At 47.7% G+C, this 17,796-nt stretch overlaps 1 protein-coding gene across 13 annotated transcripts in view; it reads left to right on the forward strand.

Annotated features, from left to right (window-relative positions):
• Nucleotides 1-3,425: 3,425 nt before the first annotated feature.
• AMPD3 (adenosine monophosphate deaminase 3) overlaps nucleotides 3,426-17,796 on the forward strand; it is a 60,474-nt gene continuing 46,103 nt past the window's right edge. For 3 of the 13 annotated variants that reach the window (XM_035265751.3, XM_054242063.2, XM_078340486.1), the window contains exons 1-2: nucleotides 3,762-4,333; nucleotides 14,258-14,483. In XM_035265751.3, the coding sequence (XP_035121642.1) occupies nucleotides 4,312-4,333; nucleotides 14,258-14,483 (248 nt within the window). In that variant the 5' untranslated portion in view covers nucleotides 3,762-4,311. Of the gene's footprint in view, nucleotides 3,725-3,761; nucleotides 4,334-8,353; nucleotides 8,410-9,250; nucleotides 9,351-14,257; nucleotides 14,484-17,796 lie in introns of those variants that run through there. The other 10 variants (XM_078340483.1, XM_009007655.5, XM_078340484.1 and 7 more) reach the window with 5 other exon arrangements.

Below are 17,796 nucleotides of genomic sequence, written 5' to 3' on the forward strand. Positions count from 1 at the left end.
ATGTTGAACTGAGGCAATGGAAGGGTTAGATTAAATCAGTGGTCTTCAAGGGAGGTGTAAAATAATCCTCTGAAATGTGAAAGAAAAATTAAAATTTTTATTTTTACTTTTTTTTTAGTCTAAAAATAAAAGAAAAACCTTTACCAGTGTTTGCTATCATACATTTTACCCTTACTCAACTCATGCATCGGGTGTCCGTGTCATGCATCGTATTGGAGGCATAGTCAGTGAAGAGAGGAGGTTCTACAACATGGGGGACCAAGAAGGAGACCATGCCACCCTCCCCAGCCTAGTTGCTTTCAAAGTGTATTGCTAGATGCTAAATGCTCAGAAATCTCTTTTGAGGCTTCTTACTTAATAGTAAAAGACAAAGTATCAGTTAATATCAATGGAAAAAACAGCTATTCTATTTGCCATGGTTAAAGTGACTGAGTTAATACAGAGAGAAGAAGGCAACACATAAAAATGTATTCTGTTGGAAGACACACAGACTTTAAAGAATAGGTTTTAGCACACACGGTGTGTTGTGCAGGTTGGCTGTATGGTTGGATGCAAGTTGCTAACACGTTTCACCTTGAGTCTTTGCTATGCGTTTTGGTAATGACATTCATAAAGAAATACTTTTTGTGACTTACTAAAGGAAAGAAAAATACGTTCTCAACAGAGAACAACTTATTTAGTAAAACATGCTGTGATTTTTATGGGTAAAAGTAAACCACTGAGGGAGTGGCTGCCCTCTCTGAAATACAAAACGGGGTGGTTCGTGTTTTGTATGACAAGCAAGACATGTAAATGCCATAAATTCAGCAAGACATGTAAATGTTTTCTTCTGCCACTTGTCTCTTTTATGAGAAGAGTTTAGTGAAAACCAGGTAACATAATTTGTCCATCTACTTCCCAGGATACAAATAGTTCATTAAGGCCTAGTAATACACTTTGAAAGCAAGGGTTTCAAACCATGGCAAAGAAGCCATGGTTCCCTTCTTTGTCCCCCTTGTTGCGGAACCTCCTCTTGTCCCTGACTGTACCTCTGATATGACACACGACATGGACACCTGGTGCATGAATTGAGTAAGGGTTCCATATAGTCAACATTGGTGAATGTTAATTTCTTTATTTTTAGATAAAAAATAAGTAGAAATAAAAGTTTTTTCTTTCACATTTCAATGGATCATTCTACACATTCTACCTTTTGAAGACGACTGATTTAATATAACCCTTCCATTGCCTTAGTTCAACATGAATACCACCACCAAGTCTTCTGCCTAAACAGCCACCTTCCCACCCCTCATCCCCTCCACCTCTCATCCCCACTGCCACCCTCACCCCACCCCAAGCAGCAGCAGCACCACCAATCTCTCCTCCAAAACTGGGGGTGGTCTGTGTTCTGGTCCATGGGACTACATGTGAAAGTCAGCAATCACATTATTCATTTACAAACTACGACAGGAAGTTGAAGCAAGAAGAGCACAAAATACTATAGGATGTCAATAATATGGTTAATAAAAAAATTATAGTGGAATCTTTATAGCACTTTTTATTGAGATATGGAATGAGACTAAACATCTTTTTTATGATTCAAAGGTTTACTGATCATCCCAAGGCAAACAACTTGAATGTTGTGAATTTAAAGATGAGTTTCTTTAACAAAGAACAAGGGCTCCAAATTTGCTGACTTCTGATGTGCTGGCCTGCGATTGTCACAAGTGTGCTACATAGCAGAAAGACACACACACACACACACACACACACACACACACACACACACACACGAGGGTGTCCTTTTGGGTAAAGGTGATATTTCGGTAACGAACTGACATAACAAATGTGGTTTAGAAGAATTGTGTTTTGGGGAAAGCATTTTGAAAATTGATGTTTGGAACTGTTTCCATTATCATGTGATTTTAATGCCAAAACAAAGCATGCCAGTGTCACCTAAACTCTAATAGGAACGATCTGCAAAATGTAGAAGCATACTTCTAAATACATTTTACAATATTCCAAATGTAGAGTTTCAAGTGTTTTAAAAGTTCCATTCGTTAAAAAGATTTGCAAGAACAGCTGAGGAAAACATTGAGAAAGTGGTTTTCACAGACAAAGAGTTTTCACATTTGCAAAATTGATAGATCAAATCTAAACAGTAAGAATTATGATTTAATAAGTACTAAGATATCGTTCTTCTATTCAGGTCTATTTAATCTTTGTGAGGCATCTTTTTCTTTTTCTATTTCTTTCTTTCTTTAAATAAGAATCGCCAGTAGGATCCAGTACTGACATTAACTGAACTTATAAGTACACTTTCTGGTCTCATAGAGTAGTAACTAAGATTCATTTAAATCATTGTTAATCATGTTGCTGTCACTGCTAATACTTTAAAGGGAAAGGAAAAAGGAATATGGCACCAGTCAGAAAAATGAAGCCATTTAAAATTATTCTTTCATCTTGACCATCTCCTCTAATTTTTTTAGTGTTCTTTATAATATATAACTCATTAATGCAGTCTCATGTGCATTGCCCTTATAAATACATGAATTGTAAGTATCAGACTATGGGGTAGAAGGAATAAAACTTGGTGCTTACACAAGACCACTCTGTGAACGTGGTTGACACAGTGAGGACACACAGTGGGTGCTCACTAATGAAGTTTCCTCTCCCAGCTTGGTGAGAGAGTCAAGAATGGCCCCCCATGGGCTGGGCGCGGTGGCTCAAGCCTGTAATCCCAGCAGTTGGGAGGCCGAGGCGGGTGGATCACGAGGTCAACAGATCGAGACCATCCCTGTCAACATGGTGAAACCCCGTCTCTACTAAAAATACAAAAAATTAGCTGGGTGTGGTGGCACGTGCCTGTAATCCCGGCTACTCGGGAGGCTGAGGCAGGAGAATTGCCTGAACCCAGGAGGCGGAGGTTGCAGTGAGCCGAGATCGCGCCATTGCACTCCATCCTGGGTAACAAGAGCGAAACTCCATCTCAAAAAAAAGAAAAAAAAAAAAAAAAGAATGGCTCCCCATCTGTGGCCTGGCGTGTGGGTGCAGGTGGGATCATTTCAATAAGACTGGAAACTAAGAAGCAGGTTCTGGTGTTTTCCTGGGAAGCAATGAGGAGTTTAGGCTGGACAGCTTCTGGGGCCTAGGAAGCTCTAGAGGAGATGTTCCCTAGGCAGTTAGATTCCCCATCTTCAGCAGCGCGGGGGGCATTCTGGGCTGGAGATGAAGTTCAAGAGTCATCATCAGGCAGGAGGTTGTTAAAACCATGGGAGTGGCTGAGATGCCCAGAGCGGGCCTCGGAGTGGGAGAGGGGGGCTGGCACGGTGGGACCCTGGGGTGGGACCACAGAGAAAAGCCAGGCCACAGAGTCTGATAAGCTGTAGGTACCCAGGTTTGCGAAAAATTCGGAGGTGGGGGCCACGGTGTCAACTCTGGAAACTGTGCACTCCAAGCATTCCAGGAAGGAAGACGTGGTCAGCAGGCTCAGATGCTGGGAAGAGGTGAGCGAGGGAGGCTGCACGGCACCCAGTGGCTTTGGCAACTAGGAGGTCATTCGGGACTTTGAGGGGCGGGTGAAGGCAGAGCGCGGAGGGTTGGAGAGGGAGCGTGTGCGTGTAGTGTGTGTGTGTGTGTGTGTGTGTGTGTGTGTGTGTGTGTGTGTGTGTGTGTAGGTGATCCAAGTGACCAGAAGGACGCCTGGAAGAAAACCGATGCTTGCGGGTTGCTGCAGCTACAGGAGGTAAGTCACTTGGGCGGGGCCGAGACCCCAGAGTCTCGTCCCGGGAAAAGTTCTGCGGGGAGGGGAGGTCGGGCCAGCCCGGGCGGCTGTGTGGGAGCCTGGCGGGGCCGGCGCAGTTGAGGTCCGGGGAGCCCGGCTGGCATCTGCCCCGGGCTGCGGCGCGGGCCCCGCGGAGCCCAGGTGGCGGCAGGCGCTTCCGGCCAAGGGCCCTGGCGGCAGCCGAGCCCCTGCTGCTCTCAAGTTTCGCGTTGGCCGCGCGGCCTGGGCGCTTCAGGTAGCGGCTGGCAGGCCCGCGCCCCTCGGCTCTCTCCGCTCAGCGCCCAGGTAGGGCACCGACGGGGGCTGCGCGCGGCTGGCCGGCTTCCTCCCTGCTGAGGCGGCCCCTCTCTCCCCCCGCGGGGCCCGCCGGGTCGGGGCCCCGCAGCGCTGCGCCCTCGGAACGCCCGGCGCCCGCGCCTGCTGCGGGTCGCGGCCAGGCCCAGCCCCGGCCCTGGCTGGCCTCAGTGTCCGGCAGCCCCTCTCCGCCCTGCCCAGCGCGTCACCTTTGCTCCAGCCCTGCGGCCGGGGCGCCCCCTTCGGACCGCGGCATGGCTCTGTCCTCCGAACCCGGTGAGTGCGCGCGAGGCTGCGCTGCTGACCTTGGACCAGCCCCGCGGACCCTGCGGCCCAGGCGGGAACCAGCAGTGCCCTGGGGTATGAACCGTGGCTCTCGCCTTCCGGCTTCCCTGCTCGCAGAGGCCTTGGCGCCAACCCCGGGCTCGTCCCTTGCCTAGTCTCCTGTCCCTGTCCCTGCGGTGGTCCGGGCTCCAGCGGCCTCAGGTGAGCCGGCAGCATCTCGATTCCCTGGCGGCCTAGAATGGAATCGCAAGGTTTCGAGAAATGAAGGGACCTGGGACTTTCCGCCCCTTAAGCGCCTGGGCAAGTTTCTGGGTGCTTGAGGACTGGCCAAATGTGAACAGCTGAGGTGGACTTCTACCTGGAGGCTGGGGATGGATGGACTGGATGATAGGGTGATGAGGTACTTTGAGTTCTTCATCCTTACCTCTTTGGCTCTCTCCGGGCAAGGGAGGTGTACAGCCTTGGGCTCTGGCAGTCTCCTTTCTGCCCTTGATCTTCTGGTAGCTGCTTTGCCAGCAGAGCTGCTAATGACTGGTCTAGGCTGGCAGAGGTCCCTGGGGAGAGTTTTGAGAGGCCTTGGAGTAGGAGAGGCTTGCTAACTAGAGTATCATTTCCCCAAACTGTATGTGGCTGAAAGCTTGATGGCGACACATTAGCAAAGGAGCTGGGTGAAAGCAGGCAGCACAAGGAGGGATTTTAGCATGGTCTTGAGCACTTGTTGGCTTTCCCTCTGGATGTGGTGACCAACATTTGGCCATCTTCATGGAAAGCTGCCTACAGCTGGAACCTGCAGCTGGAACCCGCAGAGGAGAAATTCCTTCCCTGGCTGTGCAGCATCAATGTGGAGTGTTAGTGGAGCCATTGAGCCAGGCAGACAGAGCCTCTGTCACTTCGCACCTCTGGAAGTGTTGACAGCAAGTCTGCAGTAGTTGGCCTGGCCTGGCTGAAGCTCCATGGGGCCTGGCTTGCTCTGAAGATGATGGTATGGGACTGCCCTCTGTATGAATAATGACACTTGCATGGGTGGTTGCTGGGAGACTCTGACATCTCAGCTCCATCCATTGCTCAGCTTGAGTTTTCTAAGTTTCTCCTAGCTCTCAGCTGGGTCAAGAAGTTCTTTGAGAGATGAGGCTTGTTTTTGTCTCCCCAACACTAGCTGGATCACTCTTCAAATGGTCTCAAAATCAATCTCAGCTCTTGAAAATGTCATGGGCAGACAACATGTAGCCTTCGGATTAACAGGGAGATACCCTTTCTCCTCTAAAGCTGGTCATTGGCCTCCATGATTCTTCCACCAGGTATAATCATCTCTTAGTTCTTCTGTATTCTGGTTGCATATCTAGGACGACAGACAATTGCTTTGGGCTTTTGATTTGTAAGGAACTGACTGGGGCATGGGAAGCTGAGCTCATGGCTGGAGTCCTGGCTGCACACAGTCACTAACAAGTACCATTCATAGGGGAGAAGGATGTTCCTCCTTCTGATCTGGCTTCACATTTAAATATGTTTTCCTTCTTCCTGCACCCAGGTAATAAAAACTTGGAAGAGTGCCAGGCACATGATGGTGCTCAATAAATAAGGTTGAATAAAAGGATTCAGTGTCTGGATCAAATTTCATGTTCATTTTCCCAGTTGTACTCTCTCGTATCTGATACCATAATGATGATAACAATGATGTTGGCAGATCATACTTATAAAGCACATACTCTGTGCCAGGTACCATTCTAAACACTTTATGTATGCTTGTTGTCATGGCAACTTTGAGATTGGCTTTTTATTATCCTCATTTCATAGGGAATAAAACTGAGCCACAGAAAATTTATTTAACTTGCCCAACATCATGCAACTAAGTGGTAGAACAGGATTCAAACCCAGGGAGTCTATTTTTTTTTTCTATTGGAGATGGAGTCTCACTCTGTCACCAAGGCTAGAGCGCAGTGACACAACCTCGGCTCACTGCAGCCTCCACCTCCCAGGTTCAAGCAATCAGCTTCCTGAGCTTCCTGCTTCAGCTTCCTGAGTAGCTGGGATCACAGGTGCCCATTACCACACCAGGATAATTTTTGTGTTTTTAGTAGAGATGGGGTTTCCCTCTGTTGGCAAGGCTGGTCTCAAATTCCTGGCCTCAAGTGATCTGCCCACCTTGGCCTCCTAAAGTGATAGGATTACAGGTGTGGGCCACCATGCTTGGCCCTAGTCTATTTTTAACCCTACATGGTACTGATTTTTGAGATTGCCATAGGTGGCAATCTATTATAATTAACTCATTCGCTCATTCATTGTTTTAGGCATTCATTCATTCAACAAATACTTGTTGAATGTCCACCATATTTCAGGTATGAGAATACAATTGTGAATGAGACAGGCAAGATTTGTCATGGAGCTGATATTTAGCCGGTGAATTCCCTTTGTCCAACTCCTTGTGTGAGTCACACCTCACAAATGAGAAGGAAAATGAACCCCTCTAGGCAAGCTCATGCCTGGCTTTTGGGGAGGAGAGTGATATCTTTCTTGATGAGACATAATTTGATTCCAGCCTTGCCTGGCTTTTAGAGTTTGTAAGGAGTGCTTAAGCAATAAAAGGGAATACAGTCTAGTCTCTTGGGCAGGAGAAGCAGGCCCTGTGTCTGGTTATCATAAATTGTCTTGGTGTTTGTTTGAAAGGGAAATAAGGCTTTGAGCTTGGGATCAGCGCTCTTCAGTTCACAGAGACATCTTGGCTGCAAGCAGCAGCAAGTTAGGCTCAAGGAGGAATTGTGGGGTCCTGAGAAGAACTTGCTCTTCTGAGACAGAGCTGTAGTTTTCTCCTAACCTGCCCATGTTCTGGAGGGTCTTCTCTCTCTTTGGCTTCAGCAAGACCCTTGGTGATTGTTACAACCTCTGACATCTTAGTGGAGTTGCTGCTGGTTTCTGTCTGGACCTAATGCAATGGGTCTCACACGTGTATCTGGGCTCCAGGAAAGCAGCTGTCTCTAAGTTGGAAAATGAAGACTCAAGGTGGAAAGTGTTTCCCAAAGCTCATGCCACGAGATATTAATAGGTGTGTTTTTCCTATGATAACAGTTCTAGGATGGTCAAATAAGTGTTTTGGGTTAAACAAAGGTAAGCAGCTTTCTTTCCTGCAGGGCTTCTCAGGTGTTGAATCTGCTAGTAGAAATTGTGCATGAATACTCATAAGGGACTATAGGACGCAGTGTTTTCCAAGCCTTCTGACCTTTCATGTTCTGCAGACTGCACTTTGAAAAATGCTTATTTAGACTAAGGCTGGCTGGGATCTGATTAAAGGTACAGAATAAAATTCTCTGAATTGTGTTGGATATAAATCCTTGGGCTGGAATCCTCCCATTGCAGTCCCCACTCTTATCTCCCCCTTCCTCAAAACACTAGCAGAAAAAAAAAATCATTTGCCCCTCCTCCTTCTGGAATAACAGTACTAAGGGCTTGGATTTTTTTCTCATGCTGTAAGTTCATTTAATTATTTAATGAATAAGTATTACCCTCCCTCTAGGTTGCTTGTAGCCTGCTGATTGCACTGTTTATGAAACAGCTGTGAGGACAGGTGGGTCGTAATCTCTGGGTAGCTAAAGCCCAGCAGCAGCCTGAGGATCATGTGTCAACCCTGTAATACTGCTCTGTGCACACAGGAATTATGATGTGGGCTCAGCAAGGCACAACCTCACGATTGGACATGAGGAGGTGACTCAGGCCCAAGTCAGGATTACAGCTAGCCTCCTGGTAAACAACCGACCCATCCTTCCTGGGCTCCTCTCCCCAGGATTTCAACAGCACCACAGAAATAGCCATTTTGCTCACGGTTATTTCCCAGACCCACACGATTTATCTAAGTCACTGGGAGGCCGTGTGTCTGTTCCAAGACTTCCCACTCTCCTAAAGGGCAGATGAAGATCAGAGCTTTGCACCCTGTGATGCCATTTTAATCAACCCTGCTTGGTTTTAGAGGACTGCTCCTGTGGGTCACTTAAGGCAGGCTCCACCTTCCCCAGGAGGAGTGGCAGAATCCAGCCAGCGCTCCGAGCTGGAGGCCCACGTGGGAGCCGCCAGCGGCTGTAAGCAGGGGAGGGTTTGGGGTAGGCTCTGGTGGGTCAGCTGGGGTGTACTCCTTTTCTTTGTGTGTGGTTGGGGGCGGGGGTTCTGGTAAAGCTTCTTAGGCTTCGAAGCCACCTGTGATGTGGGCTTTTTCAGTGAAGAAAGGAAGGAGTGGGATGGGGCTGTCAGGTTTTCATCCTAGCCTGCCCCTTCTGCTGTCTGTCTTTGAGCTGAGGCAGTTCCCTCTTCCTGAGTCTCTGTCCTTCCCTGGGAAAGATAGAAGCAGTTCATGGTCCTTCCCTTCCAGTGGAGGAGGAGAGGGAGGGGATTGTATTAGCAACTGGGATTGAAGCTTTCCCTGTCAGTTCTGGGGTGCCCTCAGGAGAGTTGCCTTAGGGGGGGCTGTGCCTGAGACAAATCCCCTTGATAAAATGAACACAGTTGCCAGGCCAGGCCTGAAGTGGGTTCAGAACGGCAGCAGCAAAGGTGATGGTATCGCTCGTTGCTCCTCGGCTTTCAGGAGGAGGCTGGGCGTTAGAGGGAAGCTGTGGTTTACTTCCTGCAGCTGGGTAGGATGGCTGAGTTTACTGTTGTTATGTGTACGCCGCCGCCTTAGTTTCTTCTTGTGAGAGCTGTGAAGAGGGCCAGGACACTGTATTCAGGATACCACAGCCATTTTGCCTTGGATAACTGGCATTACCTGGGGACTTCAGGGCTCCTGGAAATTTTCCACTTGTATTTCATATTCACGGAAGAGTTTCCAGCCCAGGCTTTTCCTGCTCTGGCTCACTGCTGCTGGCAGATATGCAAAACAGAGACCTCCCACCACAGCCGGCAGACAGAACCCAGCCAGTTGTAGGCACACACTGACTCAGCTCAGCCTCCTGGGCGGCAGGCAGCACCTGGTCTGGGTGCATTGCTTGTGTGGCATCCTCAGAACCAGTCATGGAGCCGGGCTCAGGTCTGTGTCGGGGCTTCTGTGAGGGGAGACTGGCAAAAGTAGGAACCAGCTTCCTTTGTGTAAGAAGGGGATTTCAGTGGCACTGAGCTTCCTTTCTGGAGGAGCTGTGGCACCATGAAAAGTTACTGTTTGTTGAAACTGGCAGTGTTTTAGAACTTTCTAACTTTAGGACACTTCTTCAAGCTCATCGGAGCGTGTTGCATGTGACAGTGAGATAAGCTGTATCACTGGCTGACTGATGCCGGTGAATTCACAGTTAAGCCTCCCAAGCCTGCTGGCTTCAGCTGACAAATGATTGGAAGCCAGGCATGAACAGGCAGCTGTAGCTGTAGCTCTGCTTGGTATCTGTAGAGTGGGCTTTCCTTGGCATGCCTGACCTGGCAGGTGTCTGGAGGGTCTGAGAGAGGAGACACACTGGAGGGACAGGTTGGCAGGCGGGAGCTGTCTGCCAAGGACATACAGAAGGCAGCAGATGTGTGGGCAGCTACTAAGGCTCACAGTACCCCAAGTGGGTTACTTGGTTCATACTAAGATATAGAATGAATTCTTCTGTTGTCTTCGTTTCTTGCTTTGTTTTTTTTTTGTTGTTGTTGTTGTTTGTTTGTTTTTTTGAGACAAGGTCTTGCTGTTACCCAGGCTGGAGTACAGTGGTGCCATCATGACTCACTTCAGCCTCCACTGCCGGGGCTCAAGCAATCCTCCCCCCTCAGCCTTCTAAATAGCTGGGACTGCAGGTGTGCACCACCACACCTGGCTATTTTTAAATATTTTCTGTAGAGACAAGGTTCTGACATGTTGCCCAGGCTGATCTGGAACTCCTGGCCTCAAGCGATCCCTCCTTCTTGGCCTCCCCAAATGCTTGGATTATAGGCATGAGCCGTTGTTCCTGTCCTTGGAATGAATTCTCTACCAACTATTTGAGACTCTGGTAGTAGTTCTGCAGAAGATTTATATGGGTTCTGTAAAACAAAAAGCGTTCTGTATGGTAATACAACTCTATGATCCTGGAGTTTTTAATGAGTCTTGTGAATGTGAGTTGAGGGGCTATGGAATGCAGCATCTCCCAAAAACTGACCACAGGACCTGTTTTACCAGCAACAGGTATCAATTTCTTATGACATCCAGTTTGGGAAAGGTAGATTTGGGAAAGCTAAAGAGAAAGGAAGATCTTTTATAGAAAGCTGTGTCCTGAAAAGTATGTTTAGTTCACTGGAGCAAGCTAAAAATGCTTTGTATGCTGGGTGTGATGGCTCACATCCATAATCCTAGCACTCTGGGAGGCCAAAGTGGTCAGATCATTTGAGGCCAGGAGTTCGAGACCAGCCTAGCCAACATGGTGAAACCACATCTCTACTAAAAATACAAAAATTAGCTGTGTGTGATGGTGTGTGCTTGTGGTCCCAGCTACTCAGGAGGCTGAGGGAGGATCACCTGAGCCTGTGAGGTTGAGGCTGCAGTAAGCTGCGATTGTGCCACTGCACTCCAGCCTGGACAACAGAGACCCTATCTCAAAAAAAAAAAAGTTTCATGAACAGACATGGCAGGATCTGGCATAAGAGCCCTCAGACATCAAGGACTTCCCTCCCACTCAAATACCCATCACTGAGGGAGCCTGGTGGGGGGTGTCTGGGTCATCAGGCCTGTGTGTGTCTGTGGGCGCAGAGGAAGTAGGAGGGTGCTGGTGGTGGTGAACGGCTTCTGTCCAGGGTAGGAGCTAACACAGAATAGGTCTCAATGATGAAACTCCAAACCTGGCCTCTCACTCCTGTGGGTTAGGTAAGAGGGGGCCTTAATGGCCAAAGCCTGCCAGAAAAATAAGTTTGATTTGTTTTTTTATTTCTCTCTCTTTTCATGGAGTCTTAAGTCTACTCATTTTCTTTCTATTCTCTTTGTATTTGCTCAAAATGGCATTATAATAGCATTCATCATCAAAATAAAATATCCTCTTACACACAGGCAGCCCTGCCATCTGCTCATTTTGAGTGTGTGAATCTCTTGCAGGCCTTGTCCATAAAGGGTTGCATTTTCCTATCTCTTTAAAAAAAGCATGGGTATAGTTTTATGTATTAATTTTTTCATTTACTGTATTTTTGTGTTTTTTTTTTAAAAATGTGATTGCACCGTCCTCATAATTATAATTCTGATTGCTTAACATCTTTTTCAAGTGGGTATGCTCTAATTTGGGCATTTTAAAGCTGTTTATTTAAAGAGTATAGGTAAATATCCTCATGCTTTTCATTTCTAAGATTCCTTTTTTTAAAGAAATTTCTAGAAGTGAAGTTGCTTAATCAAATGGTGTGGTGCTTTATGGCATTTGTGGCCTTTTGCCTGGGCCTGTTTGATGTCCTCTGAGATGCGATGTGAGGTTTTGGGACAGTGCCCTTGACTTATGGCCTTGGAGTAAGGGGGGAGGTGAGGATCCAGTTTTGTTTCAGCCTGATGGAGCCTCCTGGGTCTGGTTCTTTGTGCTGTTCCAGCCTTTCTCTCCCTTGCCACCTTCTCTGATCGCCTCCAGCTTACCCCCTCTCTGCTATCAAGACATGGAAATCTCTACAGTCAGCCTTGTTCCTCTTCCTCTTTGCAGAGGCCAGGACTTGCTGCCTTGGTGTCTGCTCCCCAGACAGTTATGTGCTGAGATGCTCTTCCCCACTAGCTCCCTCCCACTCCCCCCATCAGGGAGAAGCAGGTCCTTGGGTCTCAGAATTAAGGGAGCCACAGACTTCGCTCTGACTGCCTGTTACTAGCCTGCTTTCCTCCTTCCTGTCTGTGTCATGACTTAGCCCCACATGCCACTCAGAGCAGAAAGCCCTCCTCAGGCACCGGAAATCTCTCTGTACCTAGAATTATGCCACTTAGAGCTGAGAGGGCCTTAGAGACCACTTAGTTCAATCCCTTTATCTCACAGATGAGAACATTGTGAGGCTGGAGAATGACTGTCCCAAGATGGCCGAGCGCGTTCCCCTCTCCTGTAGCTGCACTTCTCCCTGCCAGACGGCAGCAGGGCTCTGTCTCACTTCCATCTTTATCTGTCTGGTCCACAAAACCGCTTCTCTCTTTAAACCATTCTTAAAGAAACTGTAGATAGACAGGAAACTTCTCTTCCAGAGCTGTTCCCAGTGAGGGTGGCTTATTGAAAAGGGTGCAGTATTCCATCCATTCCACAAATGTTATGCTGGGGACTGTAGGGAGCCCCTGCTTGGACACCTACATGGACAAAGAGAAGCAGCACATCATGGTGGGTAAGGGCACAGATGCAGGAACCAGGGTTCAGATCCCTGAGCTGAGAATAAGAGAGGAAAGGGATGGAGGAGAAAGGCGGAGAACAGCACGAATCTCTGCTAATTTATTAAAAGTGTGACCCTGGGCATGTTAGCTCTCTATGCCATCATTTTCTCATCTGTCAAATGGAATAATAAGATTAACTGAGTTAATAAGTATGAAGTTCTTTGCAGATATATATATTTTAAATTGAGACGAGATCTCACCCTGTCTCCCAGGCTGGAGTGCAGTAGCGCATTTGTGGCTCACTGCAGCCTCAACCTCCCTGGCTCAAGAGATCCTCCTGCCTCAGTCTCCCTAGTAGCTGGGACTACAGGCATGCATCACCATACCTGGCTAATGTTCTTTTTTTTTTTTTTTTTAGCGATGAGGTTTTGCCATGTTGTCCAGGCTGGTCTCAAACTTCTAGGCTCAAGCAATCCTCTCGTCTTGACCTCCCAAAGTTCTGGGATTACAGGGGTGAGCCACCACACCTAACCTCGGAGTGTACATTTTTGTTTTTTGTTTTTGAGGCAGAGTCCTACTCTGTCACCCAGGCTGGAGTGCAGTGGCGCTATGTTGGCTTACTGCAACCTCTGCCCCCCAGGTTCAAGCGATTCTCTTGCCTCAGCCTCCCAAACAGCTGGAATTACAGGCGCCCACCACCATGCCCGGCTAATTTTTTTGTATTTTTAGTAGAGATGGGGTTTCGCCACGTTGGCCAGGATGGTCTTGAACTCCTGAACTCAGGTGATCCGCCCGCCTTGGCCTCCCAAAGTGCTGAGATTACAGGTGCAAGCCACCATGTCCAGCCAGAGTGTACATATTTAGTGCTATATAAGTTATTTCAAAAAAGGAAAGAAATAAGAAAATGGAGAAAGCAACCAAGCAAGAATGAAACCCAACCAATCAAGCAGGTGATTGAGGCCAGTGACTGTTAGTAAAGAACCAGTATGTGAGGAGGTAGATATCAAGAGCTGCTTTAGGGGAGTGAGTTTTCAGCTGGGTAAAGAGTGTTCCTGTCCTAAAACCTATATTTTATTTGCTGTGTCTCATAGAGGGTTCTAGGGGCTTTGGAACTGTAATTGCAGATTCTTTCTCTTCAGCAAAAGGCCTTGTTTTATGTCATGAAGAATGCAGCTTTGGCTTTCCCAGGGCTCTGCTGTAATCTTGTGGGACCTTAGCTGTTAAAGCCTCTGGGCTTTGGGCTTTCCCTCTGTGAAGTGGGGGAGTGAGGTTTGATTATCGTTTCAGCTATAACAGTATCCTCATTGTCTGGAGGAGGGAGAGCTGAACTCTCTCTTGCCCCTTCTCAAACATGGGAACAAAGTCAGGAGGCCAGGGCTGCCAGTATGCTGCAAATTCCCTGAGCTTGGAAAAATGGAAGCTCACCTAGTTAAACAGTTCATTCTTTGAACTTTGAACACTTGCTTTCTCCTGACACGTAAGTGCCCCACGTGCTTCACATCCAGTTACTTATTGAGCTAATTTTGAAATTGGCATGCTGGGTTTGGTCTGGGGAATTCCTAAGTAGACACCTGGCCCCAAGTACCAGGTAGGCCTGGCTCTCTCTCCAGTGCCTTCCCCCGATGCTGGAGACTCAGGGCATCTGCAATTCATGAAGTTAATGCTTGTCCTTCCTTTGCTAGCCGAGATGCCGCGCCAGTTTCCCAAGCTGAACATCTCTGAAGTGGACGAGCAAGTCCGGCTCCTGGCCGAGAAGGTGTTTGCTAAAGTGCTCCGAGAAGAGGACAGCAAAGATGCCCTGTCCCTGTTCACTGTCCCAGAGGACTGCCCCATCGGGCAAAAGGAAGCCAAGGAGAGAGAGCTGCAGAAGGAGCTGGCAGAGCAGAAGTCTGTGGAGACGGCAAAAAGGTGTGTTCTCAAGGCTTGGCATTCGTGTACATAGAGTCATGCAGACCCAGGCAGGCTGCGGGTGTGTGTCCTAAGATGAGGCACCTCATGGGGACTGGTATGTCCCTGGAGCTGTGTTGGTTTCTTAACCAAGACCACTTAACTCACTCTTACTTATTGAGGGATGCCTCGGTGCCTCTGTTGCACTGAAAAGATCAAAACCCACTTCGTCTGCTGCTGTTTTAATAACAAACGCTGTGCAAAAATATACACCATTTCCAAACGGCATTTCTCTTTTCTTTTTGGAAATTTGAGGATTTCTTAGAAGGCATCAATTGAACTTCTTTTAATCACTTGACAAGCATTTTGCATTACTAATGAACACAGCTTAATATTTGCCGAATGCTGTGCTGGGACTGGAGATGTTATAATGAACAAGATAGGTAGAGTCCCTGGGTCTAGACAATAATTAAGTAACTGGACAAATTAATTAAAAACTACAAGTTATGGTAAGTACTGTATCAGTCAGGGACCAACCAGAAAATCAAAAACTAACGAAGTATTAGACTTTTAATGCAGGGAATCGGTTACACAGGTGGTAGAGAGCTGAGAAGCCAAATAGGGGAGAGAGGCAGCTTAGAGATTAGACACAGAAGGGAGCAGCTACCACCCAAGACAGGAGAGACAAGGTGGGGTCACCCTGGGGAAGGTGGAACTGTGATGGCCTTTCTAGTGGAAACTGGAGCCAAGTGGGAGAGGTGGAAGCTGCAGACATGCCTCCCAAGGCAGAGATGGGCGGAGGCAATACCTAGCTTGACATTTCCTGCACCTTCCAGGTTCCTCCAATGGCTATGGGCCAAAGCTAGCCAGAATCCTGCTGGCACACTTGGGAAACACAGGAGAGGATGAGGAATGGTTCTGAAGGCAAACAGCCTCAGGAGCAGCACAAGTGCTATGAAAGAGATGAGTAAGGAGGAGATGGGGTTGGGGAGAAAGAGGGGGGAAAGAAAATCCTTTTTTAGACAGGGAAGTCAGGGAAGGTCTCTCCAAGGAGGTGACATCTTAGCTAATGCTTCAGAGTCTGAAGGAGCCAGCTATGCAGCCTTCCAGGTAAAAGAGTCAGCTAGGGCAAAGGCCCCCCAACTCTCTTCCAGGAGGTCCATGTGGTTAGAGGTCTGTTAAAGGAAGAAGTGCTGTGACCAGGGCTGAAAGACTTTTGCGGCCCAGATCAGACAGGCCTTGTGCTACCTGATAAGAAGTTGGGATTGGAGTCTAAGTGTAATGAGAAGCCCTTATCCTTTCACAGTTTATCGCACCCCGGCTGTATCTAGTTTTCCACCTGCCCAGGACCCTGCAAACATCAATATTTGACATGTAGATCTTTGAGCCCTCTCAGACCTAGTTTGTGATCAGACTAGATAGTGCCTCAGTGTAAAGGCAAGTCTTTCCCTTTCTTGGTAGTATAGAAGCTCAGCATTTCCTTAACTCGTTTAGAAAGAAGTAAAAAGTTGACTACTGGTGTAAAGGCAAGAACAGAGCTTCACTGCTCATAAGATGCTTTCCTTCCTTGAAAGGACTGCGAGCCCATAAAGGCAGGAGTCATAGGTGCCGCTGGTAACCTCTGAGTGCCAGTCTTGTGCTGGATGGGGTGGGGTGGCCCCAGCCCCAGCAGTGTGCTCATCCTTGGAGGGTCAAGAAGAGCATGACTATAGAGACTATCATTCTCCATGGGTAGAACAGAAGGTCTGACTTCATCAACTGAATGGTCTGCAGGACTTTCTGTGTGTTATAAATGGAGCATTTGAGACCCCTAACAATGAGAGGAAAAGGAATCCTGGCATGTTTTTATTACCAAGAACAATAAATTTCTGGGACCAGTTTCTACTACAGAGTGACACTGGGCCTGAAATCTGCTGCAGAGACTGTGCTCTTCTCAATGGCCAGACTCAGGCAGGGCAAAATGGAAAATTTCTTACTCTAAGTCTGAATGGTGCTCTGTGGTTTCCAGAAATTCCCCTGCAAACTTCTCTCCAAAAACTCTTGCCTAGGCTGTGGTGTCTTAGTTTGCATCTGTCTGCACCATTTGACTAGAAGCTCCTTGAGGACTGGATCCAGTGTGGACCTTAGTTGGTGGGCAGTGGGTATGCGGCAGAGGAAGACATCCTGCCTCCCCATTGCCACCATGGACACCACATCAGGGTAGCTGCAACTTGTTGGACCCCCCTCTCACTGGCATGCTCTGTGATCTTGGACAAATTGGGAAATCTCTTTGGGTCTCAGCTTCATCCTCATCTATAAAGTAGAGATGATAACAGCTACCTTCATAGGGATTGTGAGTAATGAGGGAATCCACAGGTAAAAGGCTTAGGACAGTGTTGGGTTACAGTGCACCCCGAGTAAATGGAAGCAATGTCTCCGACTTCCTGCTGCTGAGACAGGCAGCCATAGCAGCTCCTGCCATCGAGTGCTTGCTGTGGACTAATTACTGATCTGTGTAGGTTGCATTCATCCTTTCATTCTCACATCAAGCTCATCAAATGGATATTCTTAGTATTCTGATTTTGCAGATTATGAAACTAAGGCTCAGAGAAGTCACATTTACTTTCACAAAGACACATAGTGAGTAAATGACAGAGCAGGAACTAGAGCCCACATCTTTTGAATCTAGACCCCACACTTCAACCTGGAGGATATTCCCTCTTCAGGCAGGGGTACTGTCTTTGGTTCTCTGGTCTGTAGACCCTGGAATGACACTAGGTGCTGCCCCCTAGCATGTAATTGCTGCTTCAGAGTGAAATGGAGGGAAGCTGGCCAAAGCTCCCCCTCTGTCCATTGGCTTCTTTCCTGAAGGAAAGCCTGGTCCCTGGACTGTCAGAAGCCCCAGCATTCTCTTCTGGGGTCTGTGCACACCCAGTTTTGTCTTTTAGTTTCTCTGCTCACTAGAGGTGGCTTTATATGTAAACATTTGAAAGTTAACATTTTCCTGGAGGACACCCTCTTCCTATTGCCCCCTCCATCTGCGGCACCTCCCATCTCATCTCCTATTTATTCTTACTTTACACGGAGTTCTCTAACCTGGCTATCTTGTTTCTTATCCTTTGGCAGATTTAAAGAAGCAAATTAGAAGTAGGGAGAGGGGCTTCTATAGGCAGTGTCACAGAGGTGATTGTGGTGATTATAAGCCTGGGCTTTGGGGTCAGACCTGTTAGGTTCAAGTGGCACCCCTGTCATTTACTACTGAATGGCCTTGGTCAAAGCTCATGACTGCCTGAGCTGGTTTCCTAAACTGCAAATTAGAATAATAAAAGGACCTACCTTGTGAGAATTAAATGAG

This window comes from Callithrix jacchus, chromosome 10, assembly GCF_049354715.1.
Source record: "Callithrix jacchus isolate 240 chromosome 10, calJac240_pri, whole genome shotgun sequence".
NCBI classification, from domain to species: domain Eukaryota; kingdom Metazoa; phylum Chordata; class Mammalia; order Primates; family Cebidae; genus Callithrix; species Callithrix jacchus.